This window comes from Octodon degus, unplaced genomic scaffold, assembly GCF_000260255.1.
Source record: "Octodon degus isolate 3935 unplaced genomic scaffold, OctDeg1.0 scaffold00026, whole genome shotgun sequence".
Classification (NCBI taxonomy): Eukaryota; Metazoa; Chordata; class Mammalia; order Rodentia; family Octodontidae; genus Octodon; species Octodon degus.
The window spans coordinates 3,516,032-3,540,623 of record NW_004524602.1 but is presented as its reverse complement, the minus strand read 5'-3'; the positions used below and the strand labels follow the sequence as shown (position 1 = coordinate 3,540,623).

The 24,592-nt window shown below is 56.2% G+C and overlaps 1 protein-coding gene across 9 annotated transcripts; it reads right to left on the bottom strand.

The window, feature by feature from the left end:
- Positions 1-16: 16 nt before the first annotated feature.
- On the bottom strand, positions 17-22,103 carry Stra6 (stimulated by retinoic acid 6). 9 transcript variants are annotated; one of them, XM_023712594.1, is made up of 20 exons: positions 21,951-22,103; positions 16,832-16,994; positions 14,784-14,879; positions 13,646-13,770; positions 10,985-11,051; positions 10,635-10,720; positions 9,580-9,719; positions 9,102-9,268; positions 8,125-8,247; positions 5,979-6,046; positions 5,783-5,865; positions 5,556-5,617; positions 5,086-5,248; positions 3,843-3,918; positions 3,333-3,466; positions 2,369-2,486; positions 2,192-2,293; positions 1,391-1,554; positions 1,021-1,182; positions 17-763 (listed from the first exon to the last, which is right to left on the bottom strand). In XM_023712594.1, the coding sequence occupies exons 2-20, from the start codon at positions 16,835-16,837 to the stop codon at positions 594-596; spliced, it is 2,112 nt and encodes a 703-aa protein (XP_023568362.1). In that variant the 5' UTR covers positions 16,838-16,994; positions 21,951-22,103; the 3' UTR covers positions 17-593. The 9 variants fall into 9 exon arrangements, with proteins under 9 accessions (XP_023568362.1, XP_023568363.1, XP_023568364.1 ...); XM_023712595.1 differs by having other exon boundaries at positions 5,783-5,862; XM_023712596.1 differs by lacking the exon at positions 14,784-14,879.
- Positions 22,104-24,592: the final 2,489 nt, after the last annotated feature.

The following is a 24,592-nucleotide window of genomic DNA, read 5'->3' as shown; positions in this document are numbered from 1 at the left end:
CCATAAGGAACACAACTTCTTGGGGACAGCTTTATTACCAGGACCACGCTCAGCTCTCTCCTCATCCCCCAGGCAAAGCAACTACAAGCACCTGGGTCCCAAGAGCAGGCAGCTCAGCACAGAGCCTGGTTCAAGTTGTGATTCTGCTGTTGGGGCCGGAGCCCAGGTCTTCCTCCTGGGTTGCCTTGGTGACCCAAGGAGAGGATCCACCAGCCCCAGGAAGGAGAGGGGAGGGCTGGGTAGGGAGGGGAAACAGAAGGGGGAAGCCATGGCTGAGGCTCGGCTGGAAGGTGGGGCTGGGCTGTTCTGACCCCGATCACCAGCCCTGTCAAGTGGCCTCAGGGGTCCCTGCTGGGCAGGGGATACAGACAGGCACATAGCCCCCATCCTGCCAGTTCCAAAGCTGAGCGCCCCACCCATCCTCAATACCTGGGCTGGTACTCCTAGGGCCATCCAACCCCAATCACTCCCATCCCTCGCTGGTCCCAGGACCCATGATCCCCAGGATGGGATCGCTGGCCTGGCTGCTAAAAGGAGGGGCTACCCACCTGGGGTGGGGCGGGAGAGCCAGGGGGTGCAGGGTCAGGTGGCCCTCAGCGCCGGGCGTTGCTGGCCTGGGCTCCAGCCAGGGCTGCCTTCCGGGCAGCCTTCAGGGCCGGGTTATGCAGCAGGGTGTAGGCTATGCCCCAGCGGGCACAGCTCCGGCCAGCACGGAGCCCTGCCGCCTTGGCCATGGAACCCTTTGTCTGCAGCAACTGCATCCCTGAGAGGGAAAAACCGTCTGTGAGTCACTTTGCAAACACCCTGCCAAGCCTTCCCCATCCTAGACTTGGGCAGAGTTTACAAGTTCTCACGTAGTCCCGGCAGGGAGCCTGGGCTCCAGCTCCAGGCCCAAAGAGGACACAGGAAAAGCATGGGGCTTGAGAAGAGCTGGGGAGTCACCCGCAGGGAGAGGTGGGGTCTCTGGAGGAAAGAGCTGGCTTAGTGTCCAGGGTCACCTGACCCCAGAGGACCACAAACCTTCTTCCTCCTCCCCTGGCTTGAGGCTGCTCTGGGCAGCTGCTGGGGATCGAGCCTGGGCTGGGGACCTCCGTGCTCCCAGGAGCAGGGCACTGAAGGCTGTCACGGCGGGGTGTGACTCGCTGACCTCCAGCTTCAGGAAGTTTTGATATGTGTCGTAGGCTGCAGCAGAGCAGAGGTGCCAGTGCCAGGGCAGGAGTGGCACAGAAACCCCAGCACACACACCCAGGGACTGTGTGTGCACCCTTTGTCCGAGCACGTAGGCACTCTGGGCACATGACACATGCACCTGCAGCCCACCTGCTGCACTGGCCACATCAGCTCTGAGGTCAGAGTGACCCCTAGCCCCAGCCCTCACCAAGGACCTTACCAGGGTCCAGAGTGGCAGCTCTTGGGGGCAGCAGGCTGAAGTCCATCTGGCTGAGGTGGACCATGTTGTAGAGGGCAGACAGCAGCACTCTCCAGGTGGCCACCACCGCACCCACCAGCACATTGATAGGGAAGAGAAGAAAGGTGGCTGCGTAGAGCACTCGCCTGGGGGTAGGGAGAGGAGCCTGAGGCAGGGCTTTCTCAACCAGTGTGAAAACCACATGCCCATGTGGCTGTGCATGTATTGAGCGTCTGCTGTTTATCAAGCACACCTTCTGTATATCCCACTCTAAGTTAGGGTTTCTCTCCCTCTCTCTATCCACCATTCTAGGAAAGGAGAAACTGAGACTCAGAAGCCTAAGGGACTTAGCTGAGGCTACAGAGCTTCTAGTGGCAAGGACAAGAGTGAAGGCTGTATCCACCTGGGGCTCGCTCTGGCCATGGCATCTCCCACCTCCCTCCTCTAGGTCCCCAACCCAAATTTCTCCTGAGGCCTGTGTTCCCCAGTGTTTCCATTTGAACCTCTTTCCTACACAGGGGAGAGGACAGGGGCCAGGTTAGGGGCATAGCTCAGGGCAAAGGCCCTGGGTTCCCTCCCGTTTCATTCTGTATCCTGCAAAAATGAAAAGAAAAATGTAGGCTTGGCCACTGACCCTTCCCTCCTGGGAGGGCAGCCCTCTCTTCTACCCACCAGGACCCTGACAGAGATGGGTTGTGAGGGCAGTGGAGGAACAAAGGGGTGGAAAGAGACACTGAAGAAGAGACCAGGAGCCCGGGGGACCACAAGCCCAGGGCCGCTTACCTGTTGGTCACCTCAGGGTGCCCATGCTGAGTATCCAGGAAAACCCAACGGGCTGCTGCATTCTGCAGAGCCCCAGCCAGGACCAAGATGAGCCAGAAGGGCCTGCAGGCAGGCAGGGGCAGCTGCAGTTAGTGGCCCCTGGGGTAGGATCTCCATTCTCCCACCCTGTCCCCTCACCAGGAAGACTCCAGGGACCGCAGGAGCAGGAGGTTTTTGCCGTGAAGCACAGGCATGAACACCAGGAAGGTGAGGATCGTGGTCCCCAGGAAGAAGACAATTTGTTGTATCAGGAATCCTGGGGGATGGGAGCAGTAGGGGACAGATAAATGAGCTGATCCCTGCCCCCTAGTCCCAGAAATTCAGAGCTTTGGGGCCCTGCTCTGCCACTGCCTAGTGGTGCCACCTTGCACAGTTTAGACTAACTCTCCCAGCCTGTTTCCCCCTCTGTGAAAAGGGATCAAGGGACATCGGGTCTGGGGCAGTGCTTAGAAAACCAAAGCACTTGCAAAGGTCATCTCTTGTATATGCTCCTGTACCCTCAGAGATGAGCACCCCTTGGAAATCAGTGGCCTTCTTCCTGTGAGTCAAACTGGGCAGATGGCAGGAGCTGTTGATGGCAATAGCCAGGCCCCTGCTCAATGGGACACGGGGCAAAGGGCTTGTAGGCATGAGAGAGCCCTGCTTTCAGGCCCCCGTGAGGCCTCTGCTCCTTACCACCCTTCTCCTTCTGCCCAGCAAGGATAACACAGAGGCACTGACAAGAAGGACATGGGGCCCTGGACTACGTGCTGCCCCAGCCTCTCCTACAACAGTGCAGTGCCCAAAGGGATGATCACAAACTGCACTGGGAAGCTCCCCCAAAGTCCCCAATTCCAACTCTTTCAAGGTAGGGCCCTCTTTATAGTCCCCAGCAAGTGCCTGTCTGCTTACATACTCCCAGCGATGGGAGCCTCAGCATCTTGCAGGATCAGGAATATGCCACCACTGAATACACCCCTCCTCCAGACATATGCCACCCATGTACTCAAACCTAGGAGCAGCCAGCACTGGGGCCACATGCAGGGACCCCTTTCCTTGACGGCTCCTGCACCCCACTTCATTGGGAGGGCAGGCACCTTGGGGTGCTAGGTAAGGAGCTCACCAAAGCAGGTGAAGGCAGCCTGGTAGGCACAGAAGCTCATCCAGCAGAATATGGCTTTTCGGGATGGGTGAATGCTCCGTGCTGGGGGACCTAGGTCCAGCGTGGCCCCTCGGTACAGAGCTTGAAGGTTGGCCCTGGGGTGAGGATGGCAGGAGCCTCAGGGTTGGTACACTCTCCCTACTCTTTCCCCAGCCCAGCCTGTGGGCACACTGCAGGTCTAACTGCCACCACAGCTACCTGCAGGGACAGTCAGGACCACAAGAGCCTGGAAGAGAAGGCCACCCACTCAGCCTGGAGTTGGAGGTATGACAAGGGGAGACAAAGGCAGGTGAAGGGCTCAATCTAAGTCAGACAAGAACAGCAGGGACTGGCAGTGGCAATGAGGGTGACACATGGCCACCAACACAGAAAGCAAGGCAGACAGGGTCTCATTCCTAACAGGTGGATGCTGGCTGCCCTGTTTAACCCAGGGCTTCCCTGGGCCCCCAGGGTCCCGGCCTGGCCTCTCACCTGTGTGTGGCCAGTGAGCGGACCAACAGCAGGATGGTGCATAAGCAGGACAGGGTCAGGGCGGAGACATAGCACACTGCAGGGGGATAGGTGGAGCTGGGGTCACAGAGCCTCGGGCACTGCCTCCCCAGCCATAGGCCATAGGAGGTTCTGAGGCCACGCACCTCACTGCTACAATTCCCAGGGAGGGGTCCCAGCCTAAATCTGACTCCACCCCATCCCAGCTGCATGACCCCCAGAGGCACCATCTCCTATAGTCACCAAGTGCCCATGTGCTCACACAGTGCCCCTACTGTCTGTGTCCCAGGACAAGGCTGTCATCGGACCCCATGGTGCCTACACTGGCCAACCCTCCCCAGGGAGCAAAGTGGTGGGTGACAGGCTCACAAGGCCTCTGAGTCACAGGCCTGGCCTTTGGTCACCATCTGCCCACCTCCTGCTTCTCTCTCCCTCCATCGGCTGCAAACGCTAGCACCTTCCCACTCCCTGCTGCCTCTCTGATCCTCATTCTGCCCACTCTGGGCCTCTTGGTGGCTGGAGCTGCTTTCCTACAGCCATTGGGACCTCCAGGATAAGGGAGCTGTTTCAGCTTCAGTGAGACAGGGTCTCACTATATAGCCTGGGCAGCCTCAAACTCGTGGTGATCCTCCTGCCTCAGTCTCCCAAGTGCTAGGATTATAGGTGTGCATCACCATGCCTGACTAGTGGTAGGGAAAGTAGAGGTAGGCCTAAGACATCTGCTCCTTGTGCTAAGAGCAGATCCAAGGACCCAAGCCCAGTCTGACTGCAGCTCCATCCCTTCACTAAGCCCAGCCAGAGTGAGGACCCTCAAGCCAGCAGAGGCCAACGAGGGGAGGAAAGTACTTGCCGCCCTTCACAACACATCCCAGACCAGCGGGTCCATCACAGTGCCCTACCCCCGCTCGTCACTGTCTTGTCTCCTCCTCAGCCTCAGCCCCCATGGCCACAATCTCCTCTGTGGACCCACCTGGAACAGTGGTCACAAACACTAGGCCTGGGGTGGAAACAGCCCTGAAGGTGACAAGGGGTGGGGGCTGCCCAGACATGGTGCCTCAGGGCCCAGGAACCTGGGCTGGAAGCCCCAGCTGCTCCAGTGATGATGGAACAGCAGAGCTCAGGGAGGGGAGGATGGTGCCCAAGGGGATTCAGCTCCCATGGCAAGGGACCCAGTCCCCCACTCCTGTGCCCATCACAGTCCCTGGAGACCCTGGGGGGGTCTCACCTTCCAGTGCCCACAGATGGTGCCGCACCAGCTCCACCACCTCCTGTTTGTCCTCGGACAGCACGACCCCAAAGCCAGTCAGCAAGTAGGATACGTCTGTGGTAATGTCTGCCCGCACCTTCTGCAGAGTGGGCACCACACTTGCCAGCAGCAGCAGGGCCACCTACGGGAGCCAGAGAATGTCCTGTGCCGAAGCAGCACAGCCACAGCCTGTGGCTCTCAGGGCATCCTGTATGCATTGTGTCCCCAGGCCCCAAAGCCACACAATGTAGACAGAGACAGCATTACCCTGGAGGGCTGGACAGGGCCTTGCAGAGCTGCCCTCCAACTATCTGTCACCTACCTGTCGTCTATCTGTCCATAGTCTATCATTGATCTGCTGTCATCTGAGTTGGGTCAGAGCTATTTCAGGCTTGAGGGCCACAGGCAGGGACTCAGAGGTGGACAGCACCAGGGGTTGTAGGACATACCTGGTAAGTGGCAGTCCCTGTCAGGGTGGCTGAGATCACCAGCTTCAAGGGAAGGCGGAATCCTGGGGTCCCCAAAGAAAGGGGTGTGGTGAGGAGTAGCATCAGGCACAGCCCACCCTTCCAAGGGGCCTGGGGAAACGCCAGAAGGCTAGGCCACCAGGACCAGGTCCAGGGCTCCCACTATTCCAAGCTGACAATTGTCATTCCTGGTGACAAAGGACACATACCCGGCTGTGGGGTGTAGAGGCAGCGTCGGGAGCAGTCCCAGGCCCGGGACAGGAAGCTCTGCTTGGCAGAGTGGCAGGAGCTGCAGGAAGACCAGGCAGCTGGGGTCATAGGAGAAGCCCCTGCGCTGACCAAGCCACTCCTCATCTCTCCCCACCTGGCCACCACCACAGCCTCCCTCGTGTTCCTGAGCCTCACCGGCCTCCTGGCTGCTTCCGGCACAGGAGGCTTCTCAGGTATTCCTCAGAGTCACTGCTCCACAGCCCCTGGGGACAAATAGGGTTGGGTCTTCCTGAGCTGCCCCCAGGCTCTGGACACAAGTGGGGACAGCAAGCAGGTCTCCATGGGGACCTCCTGGCCATACGAGGTTGGAGATGTGCAAGGCTGACAGTTGACCTACAGCAACAGGGCCCGCACTTGGCGATGCTGCTCTGTTCTCTCCCATACATCTGAGACTCGGTAGCCTGTTTGTTCTGAGAGCCCCAGGCTGGGACATCCTGCCAATACAGTCTCAGCCTCATCCTGCTTCAGTCCCACCTTCTGGACCCTTCTTCCCGAGACAGGATCTGAGGAACCCAGGCCCCCCAGTACACTGCTGACCAGGACATAGCACAGGGTGTTCCAAGGCAGGGCCCTGGCCTCTCCCACTATGACTCAGAGAGATCACAAGGATGACCATATTTGCCGGAGGCACATTCAGAGCCTCATGTCTCCTGCAAAGTGGCAGAGGCTTTGGGCCAGTGCCTAAGCTGAGATCCCAAGAATGTAGGCCCTGGTCAGTCGTTGCCATGGAAACCCTGGCCCTGGATGAAGTGGGTCAGCTGAGCTTGGCCAGGTCCTTTGTGGATTAGATCTCTTTGAGCACGTCCAGTGTTTATCCCTTTCAGGAGGAGAAGTGAGGCGGGGACCCTGGGTAGGGTCCCTGGAGGCAGTGACCAGCCCAGCACATGGCAGATCCATGTCCAGGAAAGCTGTACCCCTCTGCTGAGCCCTCTATGATACTGCAGGGAAGGGCCAGGGATATAGCTCAGTGGAGCAGCATCTGTCACATGCACAAGGGCATGAGTTCAATTCCTGGTATAGAAAGAAAGAAAGAAAGAAAGAAAGAAAGAAAGAAAGAAAGAAAGAAAGAAAGAAAGAGAAAGAAAGAAAGTGGGGGACACCTTAGAGGAGCATGAGTGACAGGAGGGCAGGAAAGGTGGCACTCAGTATTTGGGTCCTCAGGCCCTGTGTCCCCAGCTTTTCTTGTCACCCCTCTACCCTTTGAGGGCCTCTGGGGAGGCTCACTCACCCTCCCTGCCAGCAGGAACCCACTGGGCTGTGTTCACATTTCCCATGGTGCCTTTCTGGGGACAATATCCAGGTCTGTTGCTCTGATCATTGCCCTGGAAGCTCCAGCATCCAGGCTGGGTTACTCAGCTCTGAGTGTCAGGGCCAACAGGGCACCCTATAAAAATATAGTATAAGCCAGGGATAGAGCTCAGTGGCACAGCACGTGTTTGGCAAGTGCAAGGTCATGAATTCAATTCCTGGTACAAAAAAAAAAAAACAAAAACACCTCTTCAATATCTTTCAAATCCTCTCTCAGCTGGGCATGATGGCATGGCCTGTAATCCCTGCACTCAGGAGGCAGAGTCTGGAGGATGCCAGGACTTCAGGGCCAGGCTGGGTTGCATAGTGAAACCTTATCTCAAACAACAACAACAACAAAATAGTCACAATCCTTTCTCCCCATGATGTATCCGTTCATCCCCAGATTCAAAAATACTTGCTGAGGGGGCTGGTGAGATGGCTCAGTGGTCTAAAGCACCTACGTAGAACAAGCTTAGCAAAGCACAGGGACCGCAGTTCAATCCCCCAGCACCACATGCCAGCCAGCCCCGTCCCCTGGTGGGCTGAGCTGGCCACACACACACACACACACACACACATAAATAAATAAATAAAATTTTTAAAAAAATAAGATTCAAAAACCATTACTTAAAAAAAAAATACTTGCTGAGTATCTAGTCTGTGCTATGCTGTGCCCAGTGGCACCAGTGTGGGCGTGGACAGAACAGATGCACAGCTCTCTCTGCCCTTTGTGACACTGTCCCGCACCTGCACGCTTGCCTCCTATCCTCTCCTGTTCTAGATCCTCCTATCCTTCAGGCTACTGCTAAAGTCCACCTCCTCTGAGAAGCCTTCCTGTGCCTCCCCTGCACCTGCCATTACCCAGCTGCCTTCGACCTAGGGCTGGGTCAGGACGCAGCTCTGCCTGAGGTGGGGGGGACTCAGAGGTCACCCAGCAGCTCATCATGGCTGTGTGCAGGCAACAGACATCCCCCCCCAGCTGTCCCTTTACCTCAGAGCCTGCGCTTGTTCTGTGGCTGAAGCTCTGCACCAGCTGCACTGGGTACCAGAGGCTCAGGAAGCCGAGGCCCAGCAGGAGAGGCAGGGAAGCCAAGAGGGAGTAGTATTTGTAGATCTGGATGGGCAGACAGACAATTGCCTCTAGCCTTCTTCTCCAACCAGTGCCGAATCCACTTCCCTTCCTACCTCATCCCCAAGGACCCCAGGATGGATAGGAGAGCCATGGGGATCTTGTGGTTCTCTGCCCCTTCCCCCCGCCATGAGCACCCACAGCCCCTTCCCTTGATGCCCATAGGCCTGACAGAGCCAAAGGGAGGTAGCTACACAACTCGACTCCTATTTCTAGGCTCCATCACTCAGGTTTCTTTCCTAGTATGTTAGGTCCCAGGTATCCCAGAAAGTAGATGGCGGCCTAATTCTGTGTAGGTATAGTTTGCAACTGAGCATCGAGTTCTGGGGCTCTGGATTCTCCTCTGAACCCCTCCCTGACTCAGCACTGGTTTTCTGGATTCTCCTCTGAACCCCTCTGACTCCTCTCCTCTCCTCTCCTCTCCTCCCCTTCTCTCCCCTAGTCTTCCCTTCCTCTCTTCCTCCCCTCCCCCTCGCTCCCCTCTTCTCTCCTCCCCTCCCCTCTCCTACTTTGCCCTTCCTCTCCTCCTCCCACTCCCCTCCCCTTCCTTCCTCTTCCCTTCCTTTTCCTTCCCTTCCTATTCCATCCTGACCAAGGGAGGCTGAGATCAGTGATGAGGATCACAAACTTCCTCTTCCTCCCCTCAGCCCCCTCCCAGCTGCCTTGTCCCCTGCCTCACCCCTAGAAGAGCCAAGTTGGCACTGCCTATGCCTAGAGGCATGGAATCCATGCATAAGGGAGAAGTCTGGCATATAAACAGAGATAAAAGCAGCCATGCAGGTCCGAGCAGGCTGCTGTGTGCACCCCTCTCCCTGGACCACTGTGAGTCAATGGTTTACCTTGGGTGCCTGGGGACACTCAGCTCCCTGCCAGACATGGACGCCCAAATGGGCCCAGGACAGCACGCTCCCCAGCAGGTATGCAACTCTGTGCCTGGCTGTGGCACAGGCAGCCAAAGGGTAGTACAGAACGGGGTAGTAGAACAGGGCCAGCATCTTCCAGGGCCCTAGGAAGTAAAATGGGCAGGAGACACACGCTGGAGGGGTCTCTCTCCTGTCTCCTTCATCCACACCCCTTGGTCAGTGTGTTATCAAGAACAGGAAGAACTCTATAGACAGCACTTAGCACAGTGGCAACCGAAGGACTCCATCTCAGCTGCTATTTATGGCTGTTTTCTCTCTGGCTTCTGGTTTCCTCCACTGTAAAACAAGGTGCTATCCACACCTCTGGAGGTCGTGCGGCAGGGCAGTTTTTCCTATCATCACCATCTTGAGCCCACCCCAGCCCCCAGCTCCAGGCTGCCACTGCACAGTGTACCTGGGCCAGGTGTATAGGTGAGGGGCAGGAAGGGCAGTGGGTCTTCGCTGGGCAGTAGAAGGCACAGGGCGCTGAAGAGGACCATGAAGACAGCAGCAGGCACGGCCCAAGGTCTGTGCCCAGCCAGGAAATCCACAGGGCTGGCACAGAGATGGGAACAGGTCAGGAGGGAGTCATGAAGCCCAGCACCTGGATCACCCCCGGGCTGTGTCCAGGAACTGGGGATCCGGAGAGCACCTGCCCGTCCCTCATCCACTCATCTGGGGTGTTCGTGTAGGGCTTCGTCTCCTGGCTGCCCTTGGGCTGTGTGTGGCAAAGGATAACAACGTGCACCCCGCAGGAACAAGCCCCGGCAGCGGCCCTGCTCCCTGCACCGCCAGGAAGCTCCAGGAAACACGGCCTCCACATCACCCTGCTGTCTGTGTGGGCTGGCAGGGCTTCAGAGCGCTGGGAGCCACAACACCCTTGTGTAACAGCCACCACCCCGCCTGGGCGGAGCCCCGGCCCAGCAGACAGCACACACGGCTGCCCTAGCTTTGACCCCAGCCTCCATGGCTCTTGTCCAGCTCTTCCCCGGTTCCCTGCTCAGCCAGGGACCCCCTACCAGGTTCACACACAACCCAACCTGATCTACACTCTGGCTCCTCTGCTACCACCTCCCCCAACCCTGGTCCCTGGGGTTGCCTGCCCTGAACTGTGAGGTGATACAGCTACAAGAGAAAGTTCCGCTGCAGAGGAGGTCAGTCCCTTCCTCCTGAGTCAGGCAGGGTCCCCAGACACCCTCAGGGATAGGAGGGTCACACAGCACCCGGTAGTGGTTATGGCAGGCAGCGGGACTACTGAGGGCAGCTTGAGAGCTCAGTCAGGTCTCAACTGCTCCTGAGCAGGTCCCCTTCCCACCCTGGGGCTCCAGACTACAACAGATCTTGGTGGGGGTGGGGAGATCCCCAAATCAGAAGTGGGGTGTCACTGACTCAGAGCTGGCTACTAATGCCCAACATGCCCCCCCATCTCCCAGAGGGCCCTGAGCAAGGGCACCCAAGCCCAGCACCAACCTGGGCAGAGCAGGCCCTCCTCGCCCATGTCCGGGCTGGAGCCGTCGATGCAACAGCAGCCAGGACAGCAGCAGCAGGACGAGCATCTAGAAGGAGAGGGCAGAAGAGATCGGGGGACTCAGGCCTCCCCTGGGACCTAAGCCCGAGGCCTTGGTCCTAGTCTGTCCCAAAGTACCCAATACCTACCAAGTGCCCATGCTGTGCCATCTTGGGATGCCACCCTGGATTTGGCCTGCACCCAGCAAGGATTCCCCACCTGGGACCAGCCCCAATACCCATTCCTAGGATGGCAACCCCTGCACCAGTCCCCATGCGCAGGTAGGCACACATAGCAGGCCAGTTGGACTCACCGACAACACAGCCAGACAGGCATGGCACAGGGAAGGTGGCACACTGGGCTGGCAGGAGGGCACTTCCCTGTGGGCAAAGGAAGGCTGGCTCAGCCTGGGGGCTTGGAGTGCTGCTGGGTCTGAGGCCGAGGCTGTGTCCACCTGGTACTTCCCTCAACCTTCTGCCCTCTCCCACACAGCGGCCCAGGTTTCAGTTCTTCCTGTACTAAATGCTAGGGCACTGGGTTTAGGGCTGAGGACCACAGGCTCCTGGGGAAGCCAGCCTGGCCAAAGTATCTTGTCTAGCTCAACTAATAACCCTGTCCTTCAGGGCCACTTTATCTCCCCTCCAAGAAGACCAAGTTGACCCTGTTCAGTGCTCCCTATGGACAAAGGTCCCACAAACCCCCTTTGGATTCACCGCCTGCTTTGTCCTGGTATGCATTCCCTATTGAAGGACTCTGAGAGCAGATGTCCTTCGTGCATCTGGCTCCCCAAGAATGGAGAAACTCACCTTCTGAGAGCCCCTCAGGGCTTTCTCAGTCCTGTCCTCCCTTATCAGCCAGGTAGGGACCCAGCACCTGTCCCTAGAGCAGCTGGGCCATTTCCCCAAAGCCTCTGCCCCAAATCAGACGCCACACAATGAGCAGGGCCCTGATGGCTCTGTCTGACCCTCAGCTCCGTGTGTTCACCCATGAGCCCATGTTTGGGTGACCATGTATGGATTCTGTTTTGTGTCATGGGACAAGCAGGGACATTCCCACAGGGAGTGAAGGCAGGCTCCATCCCAGGAGAGGCATAGGCAGAGGTAAAGGATGCCTGGAAGAAGGATTAAATTTTGATTTGAGCATGGGCTAGGGTTGGCATCTGTCTGGGCAAAGAAAAGGAAAGAAAGCCATGAGGAAGAGGTGGAGATGAGAGGCAGGTGGGAGGCAGGATGCCTGGGACCAGGTTCCTGGAGCTGGGCCAGGTTATAGGAGATACAGGCCCCTGGGAGCATTAGGGTGTCCAAGCAAGACCATGTCCAACCATTTGGGAGGTTTCTGCATCTGAGCCCACCCAAACCACAGGCACCAGTGTCTACCAGCCCCAGCTCCAGCTGGACATGTGGCCCACTACGTGGAATCCTTCACAGCCTTGACATACCACATCCCGAGGTATCTGACTCACAGGGGGAGAGGTGAGCTCAAGTTCACAGCCTTGGAATTCCCCTGCTGTCCCAGCTTCCTGCTCCCCATTTGGGGTAGGGGTGTGTAGGAGGTTTAGCAAGTATCTCTTCTTGGTTTTACTAAATAGACTCAAAGCACCCTCCTTACCTGTGGGTACTGTGTCCCATGGTGGGAGAAGGGGGCTGAAAATTCCAGTTACTACCCATATGAGGGGCCGCACCTCCATCACCCCCTAGCTCCCAGGTCCCCCTAGTCCCCCAATTTTATTTGCAGATGATATCTCTGGCCACAGAGCTGGCTGCAGGTACCTGGCCCTCAGATGGTGCCCAGGCCCTGGCCCTCCCAAGGACACAGATTCTGATGAGGGCTCAGCCAGACCAGGCTCTCAGTTCTCCAGGGGCTCCCAGGCCTCTCCAGGCCCCTCCCTCCCCAGCCTGTACACATGTATGTACACATGTATACACACACACACGACAAAGACACAGGCTACCCAATACTCTTGGAGACAGCTGGGGAAGGGAATGGCATGCACCCTGACAGTTGAGCTGTTTTCCAGGTGGTCAGAACCCCAAGTTCTCCAAATGACAGTGCTTTCCCCAGGCATGGGTGGGGCCTCTGCCCCTGCTGGGTGACCCAGGCCTGGGCAGGCTACAGCCCTAGCCTTGGGAAGGTACACAAGCTTTTTTTCCTTCTCTAGTTTCAAGTTTTAATGGAAAACAGATGTGCACACATGTGGCTCAGTGTGTGTGCATGCATGCGCGTGCGCGCGCGCGCACACACACACACACACACACACACACAGAGTCTCACCTTTTCAGCACCCCCCCAACCCTCAGGCAGAGCAGTGAAGCAGGGGACAGAGCCAGAGTCAACAGGGGCAAACTTGGCTCCTGATCTCCCATAGCTGGACAGCCTTGGAAACAGGCAAGGGGCAGAGAAAGGCCCAGCTCCTCCACCAGGGTGCCCAGATGGAACCATGATGGAAAGGACCTGGGCCAGGAATCCTCAGGCCATCCCAGGGTGAACTGGCTGCCTGCCTCCTTCGCCACCCTCCCCTGGCCCCAAACCCCTTCTACAGAAACAGGACCTGTTCATCCACCCTCCCGAGACTGAACTGTCCAAAGACAACAGAGTGGCAGGGTTTGCCCAGGAATCCACCCCAAGACCCTCCTTTTGCCCAGTTCTGTGCCCCTCCACCCTCCCAGCAGGCCCAGAAAACCCAGCACCCGTAAATGCCATCCCCTAAATGTCATTACAGGAACCTCTTCCAGGCCCCTCACCAAGTTCCTCCCTCATTGACTGCAAGTCAGATGACCAAGAGCACCCCAAACTTGCCCCTAAAGCATTTTGACAGCAGAACTGGAGCTGTTAAGAACCAGATGCAGACTGAAGCCCAGAGAGGCTGTGGCTTGTCTAGGCTCACATAGCAAAGGAATAGTAGAGCCAGTCCTGTCCCAGGTCTGAGTCCCAGATCCCACTCTGATGGCTGTCAGAGTGGGGCTGCCACACTCACCCCTCTGTCTGGAGCTCCTTGCCCACCGGGGGCTCGTTAATGTACCAGCTGTTGTAGTCATCTTCATCCCCGAAAGAGGTCTGGTTCTCTGATGCTTGGAATAAGGACATTCTTGGGCCTTTCTCCTTTGACCCCCAGACAAGAGAAGGAAAATCAAAGCCACTAAAATGTGAAAAGAGGCTTAAAAAAAAAAAAAGAAAAAGAAAAATCCCAAACAAAGAGAGATTTCTTTTTAATCCTAAAGGTTACTTTCTTGCTTTTGGCTTTCTGGGAAAACACGGCCTGGGACAGCAGGCCTGGGAAGGCTGGCAAGGGAGGAGGAGAAGAGCCTCTCCTGGCCCCTCCTGGCCCCTCCTGGCCCCTCCTGGCCCCTCCTGGCCCTTCCTGCCCAATCCTGCCCAGCCTGAAGAGAGTTATCTGAATGCCCCCCTTGGGGTCCCTGAGTTCTGGCTGTAGCACCTATCTGGCTGTCGAAACAGCTGCCAGGAAGCCTTTGCTCAGAGGACCATTTGCAAAGACGTTCCCAGTGCAGAGCATGGTGCACGGGCCCCCAGAGACCCTATTCCTTCCCCTCCCATCCCACAGATAATCCCACAGGCACAGCAAAGGGAGGACAGGACTGGAGAGGAAAGAGCTGTGGAGATGAAAGGGTGGGCGGGCTGCGGGTGGCTCCACTCCGTCTGCCCAGTCGGGCCCTCCCAGCTGGGCTCCCACCCCTCCTGCTCTGGGGTCCAGCCCCCACCTTTAGCCCATTGTCCCTGGAGACCCTTCCCAGCCCCCCTCCCCCCTGTCCTGACCCCTGGAACCTTGGTGACAGGCCTACACCATCATCTTTGGTAAAGCCCCCAAGGAGGATCCCTGCTGGGTATGGCCAGGAGGAGCGGCAGCTGTCCACGGGGCTCACGTACCTGCCCTCGGCACCTGCCCCAGCACCCCTGCACCTCTGCCTACATCAGCAGAGTAGGGGATAACAGCAGCCCATAGAGAGAGGCAAGCTGAGCCGACTCCTGGCATTTCCAGGAAGGAGGCCACATGCGTCTCACTGGTGGAACCTTTTTGTTCCTACAGCTTGATTTCACAAGAAGATAACTCACTCCCGTAGGCGGAAATGAGTCCTTTAAATGTGAACCAGACCTACAGGCAGGCAAGCAGCACCCCGCCTCCTGCTGATCCTCCTGCCGGGTCTGGGTTCCTCATCCCTCCTCCTGGGGTACCTGGACCTTTTGGCCACCCCCTGAAGGGACAGGAGAGGCAGAGAAAGTTCTCAGCCACATATCAGGGCTGGAGGCTGCAACATGCATCTGTCCCTTCTTTCACAAAAATGGAGCGCCTACTATGAGCACATACCTAAAGTGAGCCCACTATGTGCCCCAGGGCTAGGAGGTGTACACTTTTGAGAGGGGGCACCCTGAGTGCCAAGTGAATTCCAGAGCCTAAAGTGTCCACCCTCCTGACCTGCAGAGAAATCAGCTCTCCCACTCCAAAGGAGCCTGAGTTTTACAACAATACAGGAGCTCACACAAAGTCGAGGGTGAAAGCTGCCCCCAGGCTTGGGCCCACATGCAGATGAACTCTGCCTCTCCTTCCTGTGAGCACAGGGCCTGTGCTGGGGTCAGAGGACCTTTGGAAATTGAGTTTGGCAAAGGCCTCTTGTGTTTTGGTGACATTCATCTGTCAATAGGCCTGTCCTGTAGGGCAATGCCACCAGCCAACCAGGCTTTTTAGAACCCTCTCCTCCATCACCGGAGCCCCCATGCTTTTTACCACTCAGGGGTCCCAGGTAATCCTCCTTGCAAGACCCCAACAGCTGGAGCCTCATCCTTGCTGGGAAGCTCACTTCCTACACAAGCAGAGCTGCCAGGGTTGAGAATTTCTGCCCCAGACCCCATCAGAACCCTGCCCTGCACAACCCTGTCTTCATCCATTCAACAAATCTATCTTCCATGCCAGGAAAAGCTGCTGCCGTGGCAGCAGAGGGCAAGCCCTGCACCTTGGGGGCACTGAACAGGCAGTGGTGTGGAGGGGACAAACCCACGTCCAATTGCTGAGAGAGACATACAGTGGGGAGAAGAGAGAGGTAGAGTTGGAGCTGACTTCCAGATAGGTGTGCAGGGAAGGCTGCTTCGGGGAGGTTTGGTTTGTATCTGGAGGGGAGGAAAGATAGAGAGATAGAGGGAGGAGAGAGGAAGAGGACCCTTCAACCTTAGGGGTGCAGCCAGAGCAGAAGAACCCCCAGGCACAATGCCTCCCTTCTCTGTACCAAACTTGTTCTGTGAAAAGCACTTTCTATGGATACTGTCTGAGTCTGAGCCCTAGGCTGGCCCCGGGCCCTGTGAGTCCCTCCCCTTTCTTGGTCTTGACCCCACCTCTCAAGAGGAGGGATTTCAGCCCCCAGATTCTTCTATTGTGGGCACCCCACAAACTGTCTCTCTCCCTATCCTCCCTCAGTGACTTCACAGCTCAAGAATGCAGAGCCAGCAGCACACCAGCCCCAGTCGTAGCAAGCAGATCAAAGCCACTGAGTTGGCCAGGCTGCCCACGTGCCCACTGCTCTCTGCCTGCCCCACTGCCCCCAGTTCCACCCCCTCTGTGGGAGCAGGGACCAGCCCAGGTGAAGACCTATGGGTGCCGGTAGCCATGCAGCTCCAGCTGGGAAACAGACCCCAGTTGTTGAGCCTGAGGTACCTATCTGCAAGTGGCAGACTGGTTCAAGGGAGTCAGGAAGGAGCCAGCTGGCATAGAGGAGCTGTAGAGAGGATGGTACAGCCGCACCTCTGGGGAACTTCACCAAACGCCTGGGCAGCAGGGCCCTAAGAAGCAGCTGTGCTACCAGTGCAAGGCTGGAGAGCAGGGACTCCTGGGGACACCTGCAGAGGCTCAGAGGAGGGAGTGAGGATAAGGCTTGGCCCATCTTGAAGGTTCTTGGACGAGAGTGCACAGCAGGGCCCAGAGGCATAGGGGGCCAGGAATAGTAAATAGCATGAATGAAGAATAGCAAGAATGAATAAGCATCTCAAGAGAGCAGCGATGCAGTGTGGGAGAGGCAGGAAGGGAGAAGGGCAGGGCATCCCTCTGGCAGGGCCAGCATGAGGCCTGGAGCACTCTGAGAAGGGAGATGCCAATGTCCCTGGAGCATCCCTGGCCAGTGGAGTTCCCGCTGGGCATGGATAGGGTGCTAAGGCCTACCCCCATGGGAAGGAGAAGTCCTCAGGTCTTCTGCACTCAGTCAGTGAAGGTCATCTGCCATCTGGGCCTGGCATGGGGTGCCTGTCCACAGGCCGCAGCTGGCTTGTGAAGCCTTGATACAGGGCTTCCTTCCTCCTTGTGTTTTTGTTCAAGTTGATTAAACCTGAGGAATGTTTGTGTCCAGGAATGGAGGCCACATGCATGCTCTCGGCTGTCTGTAGTCATCAGATCCTCCCAGGGCAAAGAGCAAAGCCCAGAGAAGGCCAGCAGAATCCCTAAGGACCTCAGAAATATGCTATGGACCCCCCAATATCCAGATTGCCTACAGGAGGTCGGCAAATCCCCAGAACTTTAGGGTCACCCCAGACCCCTCCAGAGCTTCCACATGGCCCCAAGGAATCCTCCCAACTGCAAGAACCCCACAGAACTGTCACACTGTGGGACCTCAGCAACACTCACGGGGCACTGAGACTGGTGAATCAAGCCTGAGTCAGAGCAAGATAGTCCACAACCCCAGAGAGGAGGTCCCACACCTGTTGCGATCCAGTCTCCCACCCCAGCTCCTGCTGAGTCCAGCAGCACATCCTCATTGCTCTAACACCCTAATACTCAGCAATAATACCCCAACCCCACAAGGCACCTGCAGCAGCGGGCTACAGACTAGCAGTGGAGACAAGGAGGACAGGAACTATGTGCTTTCCTGAGCAGTCGGAGGGCCCTGGCAGCCCATGCGTGAGTGGCCAAGCTGGTCAGTCCCAGTCTGGCAGGGGGTTGCCCAACCGCGTGCACACACACACACACACACACGCATAGACACACGCACAGGCATGCCCATACACATGCACACACACTCATGCACACACACTCATGCAAACATGCACACCACATGCACGTGTACGTTCCGAATGACCCAGCACACACAGGGCTTAACTCTGGTCCACCTAGTCTGGCCTGCCCTGCAGTGGCCTGGGGAACAAGTCTGCCAAGGTTCAAGGTGAGAGGGTGTGTGTATGTCTGTCCTCCTCCTGTCTCCAGTGCCATGCAGGAGGCTCAAGACACCTATGACGTACTCATCCCAGGGTTCTCACAGCCGTGCACTAACAGCACCACCCTGACAGGAGGGCCTTCGGCCATTCTGGCCTGTGAGGAGAGCGGATAGTGTAAAGAGGAAGAGGAGGAGGAGGAGGTGGAAGAAGAGGAAGAAGAGGAGGAGGAGTGTGGCTTGCTGTTCCAGGGAGTGGTGTATTCCCCTTTCCCTTCCTTTCCCTTTCCACAGGGCTGTTCTAATACTGGCTTGGAGGAAGGACAATAGAGAGCAGATTTCAGCTAGGACAAAGGCAGCTTTCTTACTTTCCTGGAGTAGTGAGACTCCCTGCACAGGAGGCAGTTGAGAAAAGGTAGCCTCAAGGCGCCCTAGCCCAAAGGGCATGAGCACTGGCCAGCTGCGAGAGCTCTGCTTCTGCTTGCACAGCTCATCCTCGCTGGCACGGTACCACACAGCCAGGCCTTGGAAAGCAGGCTTCGCGCTGGGCAGATCTCTGCTGATGCAGGACAACCTCGTGCTGTGGCGGTCAGGCCCCACTCGGAGGTGACCCTTCACTTCCTTGCCCTTTGGCACACACAATTGTGCCATCAGCCCCCTGTGCCAGCCTGTCCTGCCTCATCCAGCCTCAGTGCCCACCCTAACCCTGGCCCATATTTCCCTGCTCCCACCTGTCCAGGCCCTACCTGGTCCTCCAGCTTAGTTCCAGCCCACTTCTGCCAGGGCTTTCTTTGCTTCACACCCTGCGTCTGTTCCTTGTCCTCCACTGGTCACTCTGGGGGGTTGCATAGCATCCCCCAACACCAGGCCCTCCTTCCCAAGACTCACAACCACTCAAGCTGGGGTCCCAGAGGAAGCGCTGGTTGTGGGTCTCAGCCACTGGCCCCAGCAGTCTCCAGCACCTGCCTTAAAAGGTGTGTGATCTCCTCCTCCTCCGGAAGGCAGCCTGGACCCTGCCCCTCCTCCTGTCCCCAGACCTTGCTGTTCTGATTCTCCAGGAGCCCACCCCACCCCCTTCCTGCAGCTCAGGCCCAGATCTTGGGGCCCCACACACAGGCCCTGATCCCCTCAGCAGGGCCTCTCCATCTGAGTCCCCCCCCCCCAGCCATTTGCCCGAAACTTGATCCCCTTGGCCCTCTGAGTAACCCCAGCAGAGCAGCCTGCACAGGGCTTTGATGGCTGAGTTTCTCCAGCTGTGGTCAGGATGGGCTCAGGAACCCCCCACCTTCCCCCATTTGTCAGCATCCCTCAGTCCCAGGGGGCCATGGCCTGATGAATTGCACAGAGCTGGCCACCAGCTCAGCTTTTAATAGGTGATCAGCGCCCTGCTGTTGTCCAGCTGGGCTAGGCAGCCAGGGGAGGGGGACCTCTGCACACTTTCCTGGTGTGATCCATTCAGGGGGGACCAAAAGGCGCCCTCAGAACTTCCCCTCCATTCCTAGAAAAGTGGGGTCCTGGGGTCCTGCTCTTTATCCCAGCACATTCCTGTGTACCCCAGGGTGTGGGGCAGCACCTGAGCTCTGGTTACCATACTCCACTCCTCCTTCCAAAAGCCCAAGAAAGACAGAACAAGAAGCGGGTGCTAAATTCTCAGGAGGAGGGAGCGGGGCAGGGCAGGCTGCCTTTGCCTCTTTGAAGCAGAAAGGCTGAGGTAGTTGATCAAAGAGCAGCCCATGATCAAAGGGCAGCCCAGGGGCCTTGGGAGGAGCAGGAGGGAGCTCAAGACTAGGCAGAGAAGCCATCCTGTGACCAGCTTGGAGCTAAGCATGATGTTCCTTAGCCATTGAGAATTACTTGCAGGTAGGAAGGATTAAACCCACACAGAGAATCAATTAATTGGTTCACTTTGAGGAACCCATCTTGAAGAAAGACTTTGGTGGTCAGGCATGGTGGCTGAGGCAGGAGGATCATCAAGAATTCAAGGCCAGGGCTGGTGAGATGGCTCAGTGGTCTTAAGCATCTACTTAGAACAAGCTTGGCAAAGCACAGGGACCGCGGTTCAATCCCCCAGCACCACATGCCAGCCAGCCCTGCCCCCTGGTGGGCTGAGCTGGCCACACACACACACACACACACACACACACACACACACAAATAAATAAATAAAAATTAAAAAAAAAAATTCAAGGCCAGGGGCCAGGGAAATAGCTCAGTAGAATAAGCGCTTGCCTGACAAGTGCAGGTGCCTGACTTCAATTCCTGGTTCCACCAAAAAAAAGAGTCTTTAGGGCTGGAGAGATGGCTCAGTGGTCTAAAGCACCTACTTGAAACAAGCTTGGCAAAGCACAGGGACCGCGGTTCGATCCCCCAGCACCACATGCCAGCCAGCCCCGCCCCCTGGTGGGCTGAGCTGGCCACACACACACACACACAATAAATAAATGTAATAAATAAAAATAAATAATTAAAAAAAAAAAAGAGTCTTTAAAAAAAAAGAATTCAAGGCCAGACTGGGCTACATAGAGAGTTCAAGGCCAGCCCAGACTGTGTAGTTAAGACCCTGTCTTACAAAAACAAAGAAAAAGAAAAAAGAAGGGCTTAGGTAGGGATGCAGACAAGATGCCCCAAACTGTTTATTTATGGCAAGAAACTGGCAGTAAGCCCAATAGCCATCACAATTGGTTTTGACAGTGTACGTGGTAAAGGGCTTCCGGATATGGCGGAACTTCCTGGACACTGGCCGAGCACAGTAGCCCAGGAAGCCTGTGGTGGGACAATGCAGATATCATGATCTCATCTCCTACCTCTTAAACGAGGTAGACGTAAGTTCAGACAGAGAAGGTGAGCCTGGCAGGCAAACAACCAGCAGCTCACAGCCTTACACTTGGGGGAAGGTGGGGGAGGATTTTCACGTGTTGGAAACCTTGCGTTGCCTGTGTAATTGTTTTTACTAAGCAAAAGGAAATTGTAAGGCTGCAGTGAAGACTGATGTAGGGAACCACAGGGCTGTGTGCATAGAGTCTGCCCCTGGCAGAGTCTTGCTCACCCCTCAGCTTCCATTGAAGCTAGCACAACCTTGAAATTAAGTGTTGGCTAGGGAGATAGAAAAAGGAAGCAGAGGCCGAGGAGATAGCTCAGCAGCATAAGTGCCTGCCTGGCAAGTGCAAGGTCCCAAGTTTGATTCCCTATACTGAGAAAGCAAGCAAGCAAGCAAGCAGAAAGAGACTCAGAGACCCTCAGAGTACCCAGTACTCCAACACATCTACAGGAACCCTGAGGCTGGGAGATCACTGGGTGTCAGGGTCAACCTCTGAGCTGGAAGTTTTGCCAGAGACCCCAGCTCCATCCCCGAGGGCCCTCACACAGCCCAGTGCCCTCTCCCCAGAAATCTCCCATCCTAGACTGTGGACTCTGCTCTGCTCTGTGGTAGAGAGACCCCTTGGGTGGAAGGGGAACTCCTAAGTTGCTGAATTGGCACACCCTTCAGCATGGGTGCCCACTGACAGCCTCTGTCTACTCCCTGGTAGTCTTCATTCTTTCTACCTTACTGTGCTTTTGTTCTGCGCTGCCCACCAGCCTTTTTCTATCCCCATTATTTTCACACTTTCTGTCTAAATCCAACTTGCCTATCTTTCTTTCCTGCCTGTTTTCTTTAAAAAAAATTTTTTTCCCTTTTCTTTTCTTTGTAGTATCAGGGATTGAACACAGGGCCTTGCCACTGAGCTGCATTCCCAGCCTTTTAAAAATTTTTTAGTTTGAGATAGGATCTAGCTGTCCATGCTGGACTCAAACTGCTTCCTTCTGTCAACCTCACTGAGATGATAAGTGTGTGCTTCAAGGTAAGTTTCTGTCTCTTTCTTTCTCTATGTGTCTTTACAACTCTTTGTCTCTGTCTGTGTCTGTCTGTCTGTCTCTCTCTCTCTCTCTCTCTCTCTCTCTCTCTCTCTCTCTCTCTGTCACTGTTTCTCTGCCTCTGTGTGTGTCTCTCTCTGCCTGGCTGTGAAGTCTGTCCCTCTCCTCCTAACAGTTTCAGGCAGTACTTTTTCCAAACTGTTCCCTGCCCCACTTCAGTCTGACCCAGGGCTGGCTTGGTCTGACTTGGAGCAGGCTTCTAGCTCTGCTCTTCCTACCCCTTACCTTCTCTCTGTCCCCTGCGGTGCTGCAGGAACAGTGGAGCTGGTCTCATAGTCCCAGATGGCCTCCTGCTGGGATAAGCCCTGAGAGCCTGCCAGGGCGACTGTCTGGCACATGAAAGCCAAGGCCAGCATGGCTGATGCTGCAGGGATGCTGTCCTCCTCCCTCCTGCCCAAGAACTTTAGCCCCTGGGGATCAGGCTGGAGGAGGGGTTTGGGAGGGGAACTCCATGTACCCAGCTGAGCTAGGGCAAGAGGGCTTCTCAGAGGCCCAAGTAGCTCCTACCTGTGCAGGGTGACAGGTGCTGCTGTGGGGAGTCTCCTTTGGCCGGGGACTCAGTGGAGGGACAAAGAGCCCAGGTCTCTAACTTTGTCCTTGTTCTTTAGTAGCCAAGTGCCACAAACACAGACCTTCCAGGTCCCCTGTCACTTTCCCACCTGTGCCACACAGACAGAAGGTATCGTGTCTCACCCTACCAGCCCCAGACTGGGGTCACCTCCTAACCTGTGGGCCTCAGCCCTAAAGCAATGGGTGTGTCCCATGAGGGTGGGGATGCTGCAGAGAGGTAGGGTCTGAAGATCTCATGGAATGGCAGAGACCCCACTATCCTCCCTACCCACTTGACCTCTGGAGGCCACTTCCTCCTCATGGTAGGGGCACAGCTGCAGCCCAGGTAAGGTCACACTCTCAGGACTCACTGATGTCCAGCTTACAAGGAAGATTCCCCTCTCCTCAGAGAGGCCACCAGGCTAGATGGGTCCTTGAGGACTAGAGCCTAAGAGCCCCAGGGCCCTTGAGGTAGTGGCAAAAGAGGCTGAAGGGAGTCATTGTGGGAATCAGGAGAGGGCCCCCCCACCCCACCCTCTATCCCTCTCCCCACCTTCTGTAGTCTAATTGCAAGCCCAGGCTCCTCAACCAAGGCAGGACTCAAGGGGTCACTCCAATGCTGAAGAGAGAAAGGAGCTCAGGGCTGCACTGCATCTCCCATGCTAGATAGAAGAAGTGGCTTGGAAGTCATCCTTTAGGGGCTGCTCCTGCTCACCTCCTGCCTCTACCCTCCACAACAGCTTCACCTGGTGCCCAGACCCCTGGAGCTCAGCCAGGGAGGTGGCTAGGAGTAAAAAGAAGCCTGAGGTGGGGGCAGGGATTTGCCATGCCAGCCTCAACTATAAAGTGGGGTGCTATCTGACCCAGCATGCTAACGTTCCCTTGTGGTGCCAGGCTTTCTCTGTAGGACTAAGGCCAGGTCTAGGGCAGCCCAAGCATCAGCAGCCCCTCCCTCCTGCCCTTCTGCTTACCCTCTCACCACTGTCCTCCCTTCTGAGTACCAGCTGGACCATGGGGGCAGTTGATGCATCTCTGAGGCAAGTTTGATTCAAAAGCCCAGAATGGTCTTTGCTTCTTATAGATGGAAACCACAAGCAGAAGTTAAGCTGGGTTTGTTTATCAATGCATATATCCTTCTGTCCATCAGCTCGTCCATCCATCCATCCATCCATCCATCCATCATACCCACCCATCCATCCATCCATGGTACTTTAATTGTTCCCCAGGCAACCAAACCTGTCCTGAAGGAACATTCCATCCAGCAACCACAGGTCATCCACTGGAGATAGGAAAGGAATGGCAGAGTCATGCCTGGGTCACTGCCTATGCTTACCGGTCTGCAGGAGGAGCAGGGCTGCTTGGGGGGCTCTGGGCAGTGCAGGCAGAGGCAGCAGCAGCAGTAGCAGGGACAAGAGGGGGAAAGGGCAGCCTGGCCTGGGCAAATGGCCTTCCCCAGGACACTCTGCCTCCTGAAAGGAGCCAGTCACAAAAGGACACATGCTGGAGGGCTGCACTCACGTGAGTGCCCGGATCAGTCAGATTCTAGAGGAAAGAGAATAGAAGGGCGGCTCCTAGGGATGGGGGCGGGTGGTGGGGGTGGCTGTGGTTGAATGGATACCGTTTCCATTTTATGAGATGGAAAGAATTCTGGAGATGGATTGCACAAGGTGAAGGTATTTAGCACTACTAAACTGCACATTTGAAAATGGTTAAGGGTAAATTTTATTTTATGCTATTTTACCATAGTTTTTTCTCTTTTTTTTAAGTAACCATGTGCATATATCAAAAAGTGAGGTTTTCTTGGGGACAGTGTAGGGAACAGGGTGTAGATGCCAGATGGTGGAGATCACTAAGGCATTGTAGAAAGGTGAAGAAGGGGGAAGGGAGAGTGCAGAAGAAACTCAGAAACACATACAGATTCTGGGCACAGTCCTGGCTTTCAGAGCATAGCGCTGGGGAGCAGAGGTTGCCCCTCGGATAAGGGGAGCAGATCCCCCTGTTGCAACCTCTCTAGGGGTCTCTTCAAACATGCAAGAGAAAAATGCTGCTCCCCCACATCATGATGTTCTAGGCCATAGCTAGCCAAGCACTGCCATAGAGACAGTGGTCTCTGGGCAGCCTGGGCCACCCACCCTCTCCCTGTCATGACCATCCTGTTGCCCTTCCCAGTGTGCCTTAGAGTTGTAGATCACTAAGCTGAGGCCTGACTTACCCTACCCCACTCCCACCCAGTGTCCAGAAGGGGACCTAGACAACCAAAGACGGGATCTGTTGAATGAACTTGACCTACAGTTCAGGGCCTCAGTTACCCCCGGAGG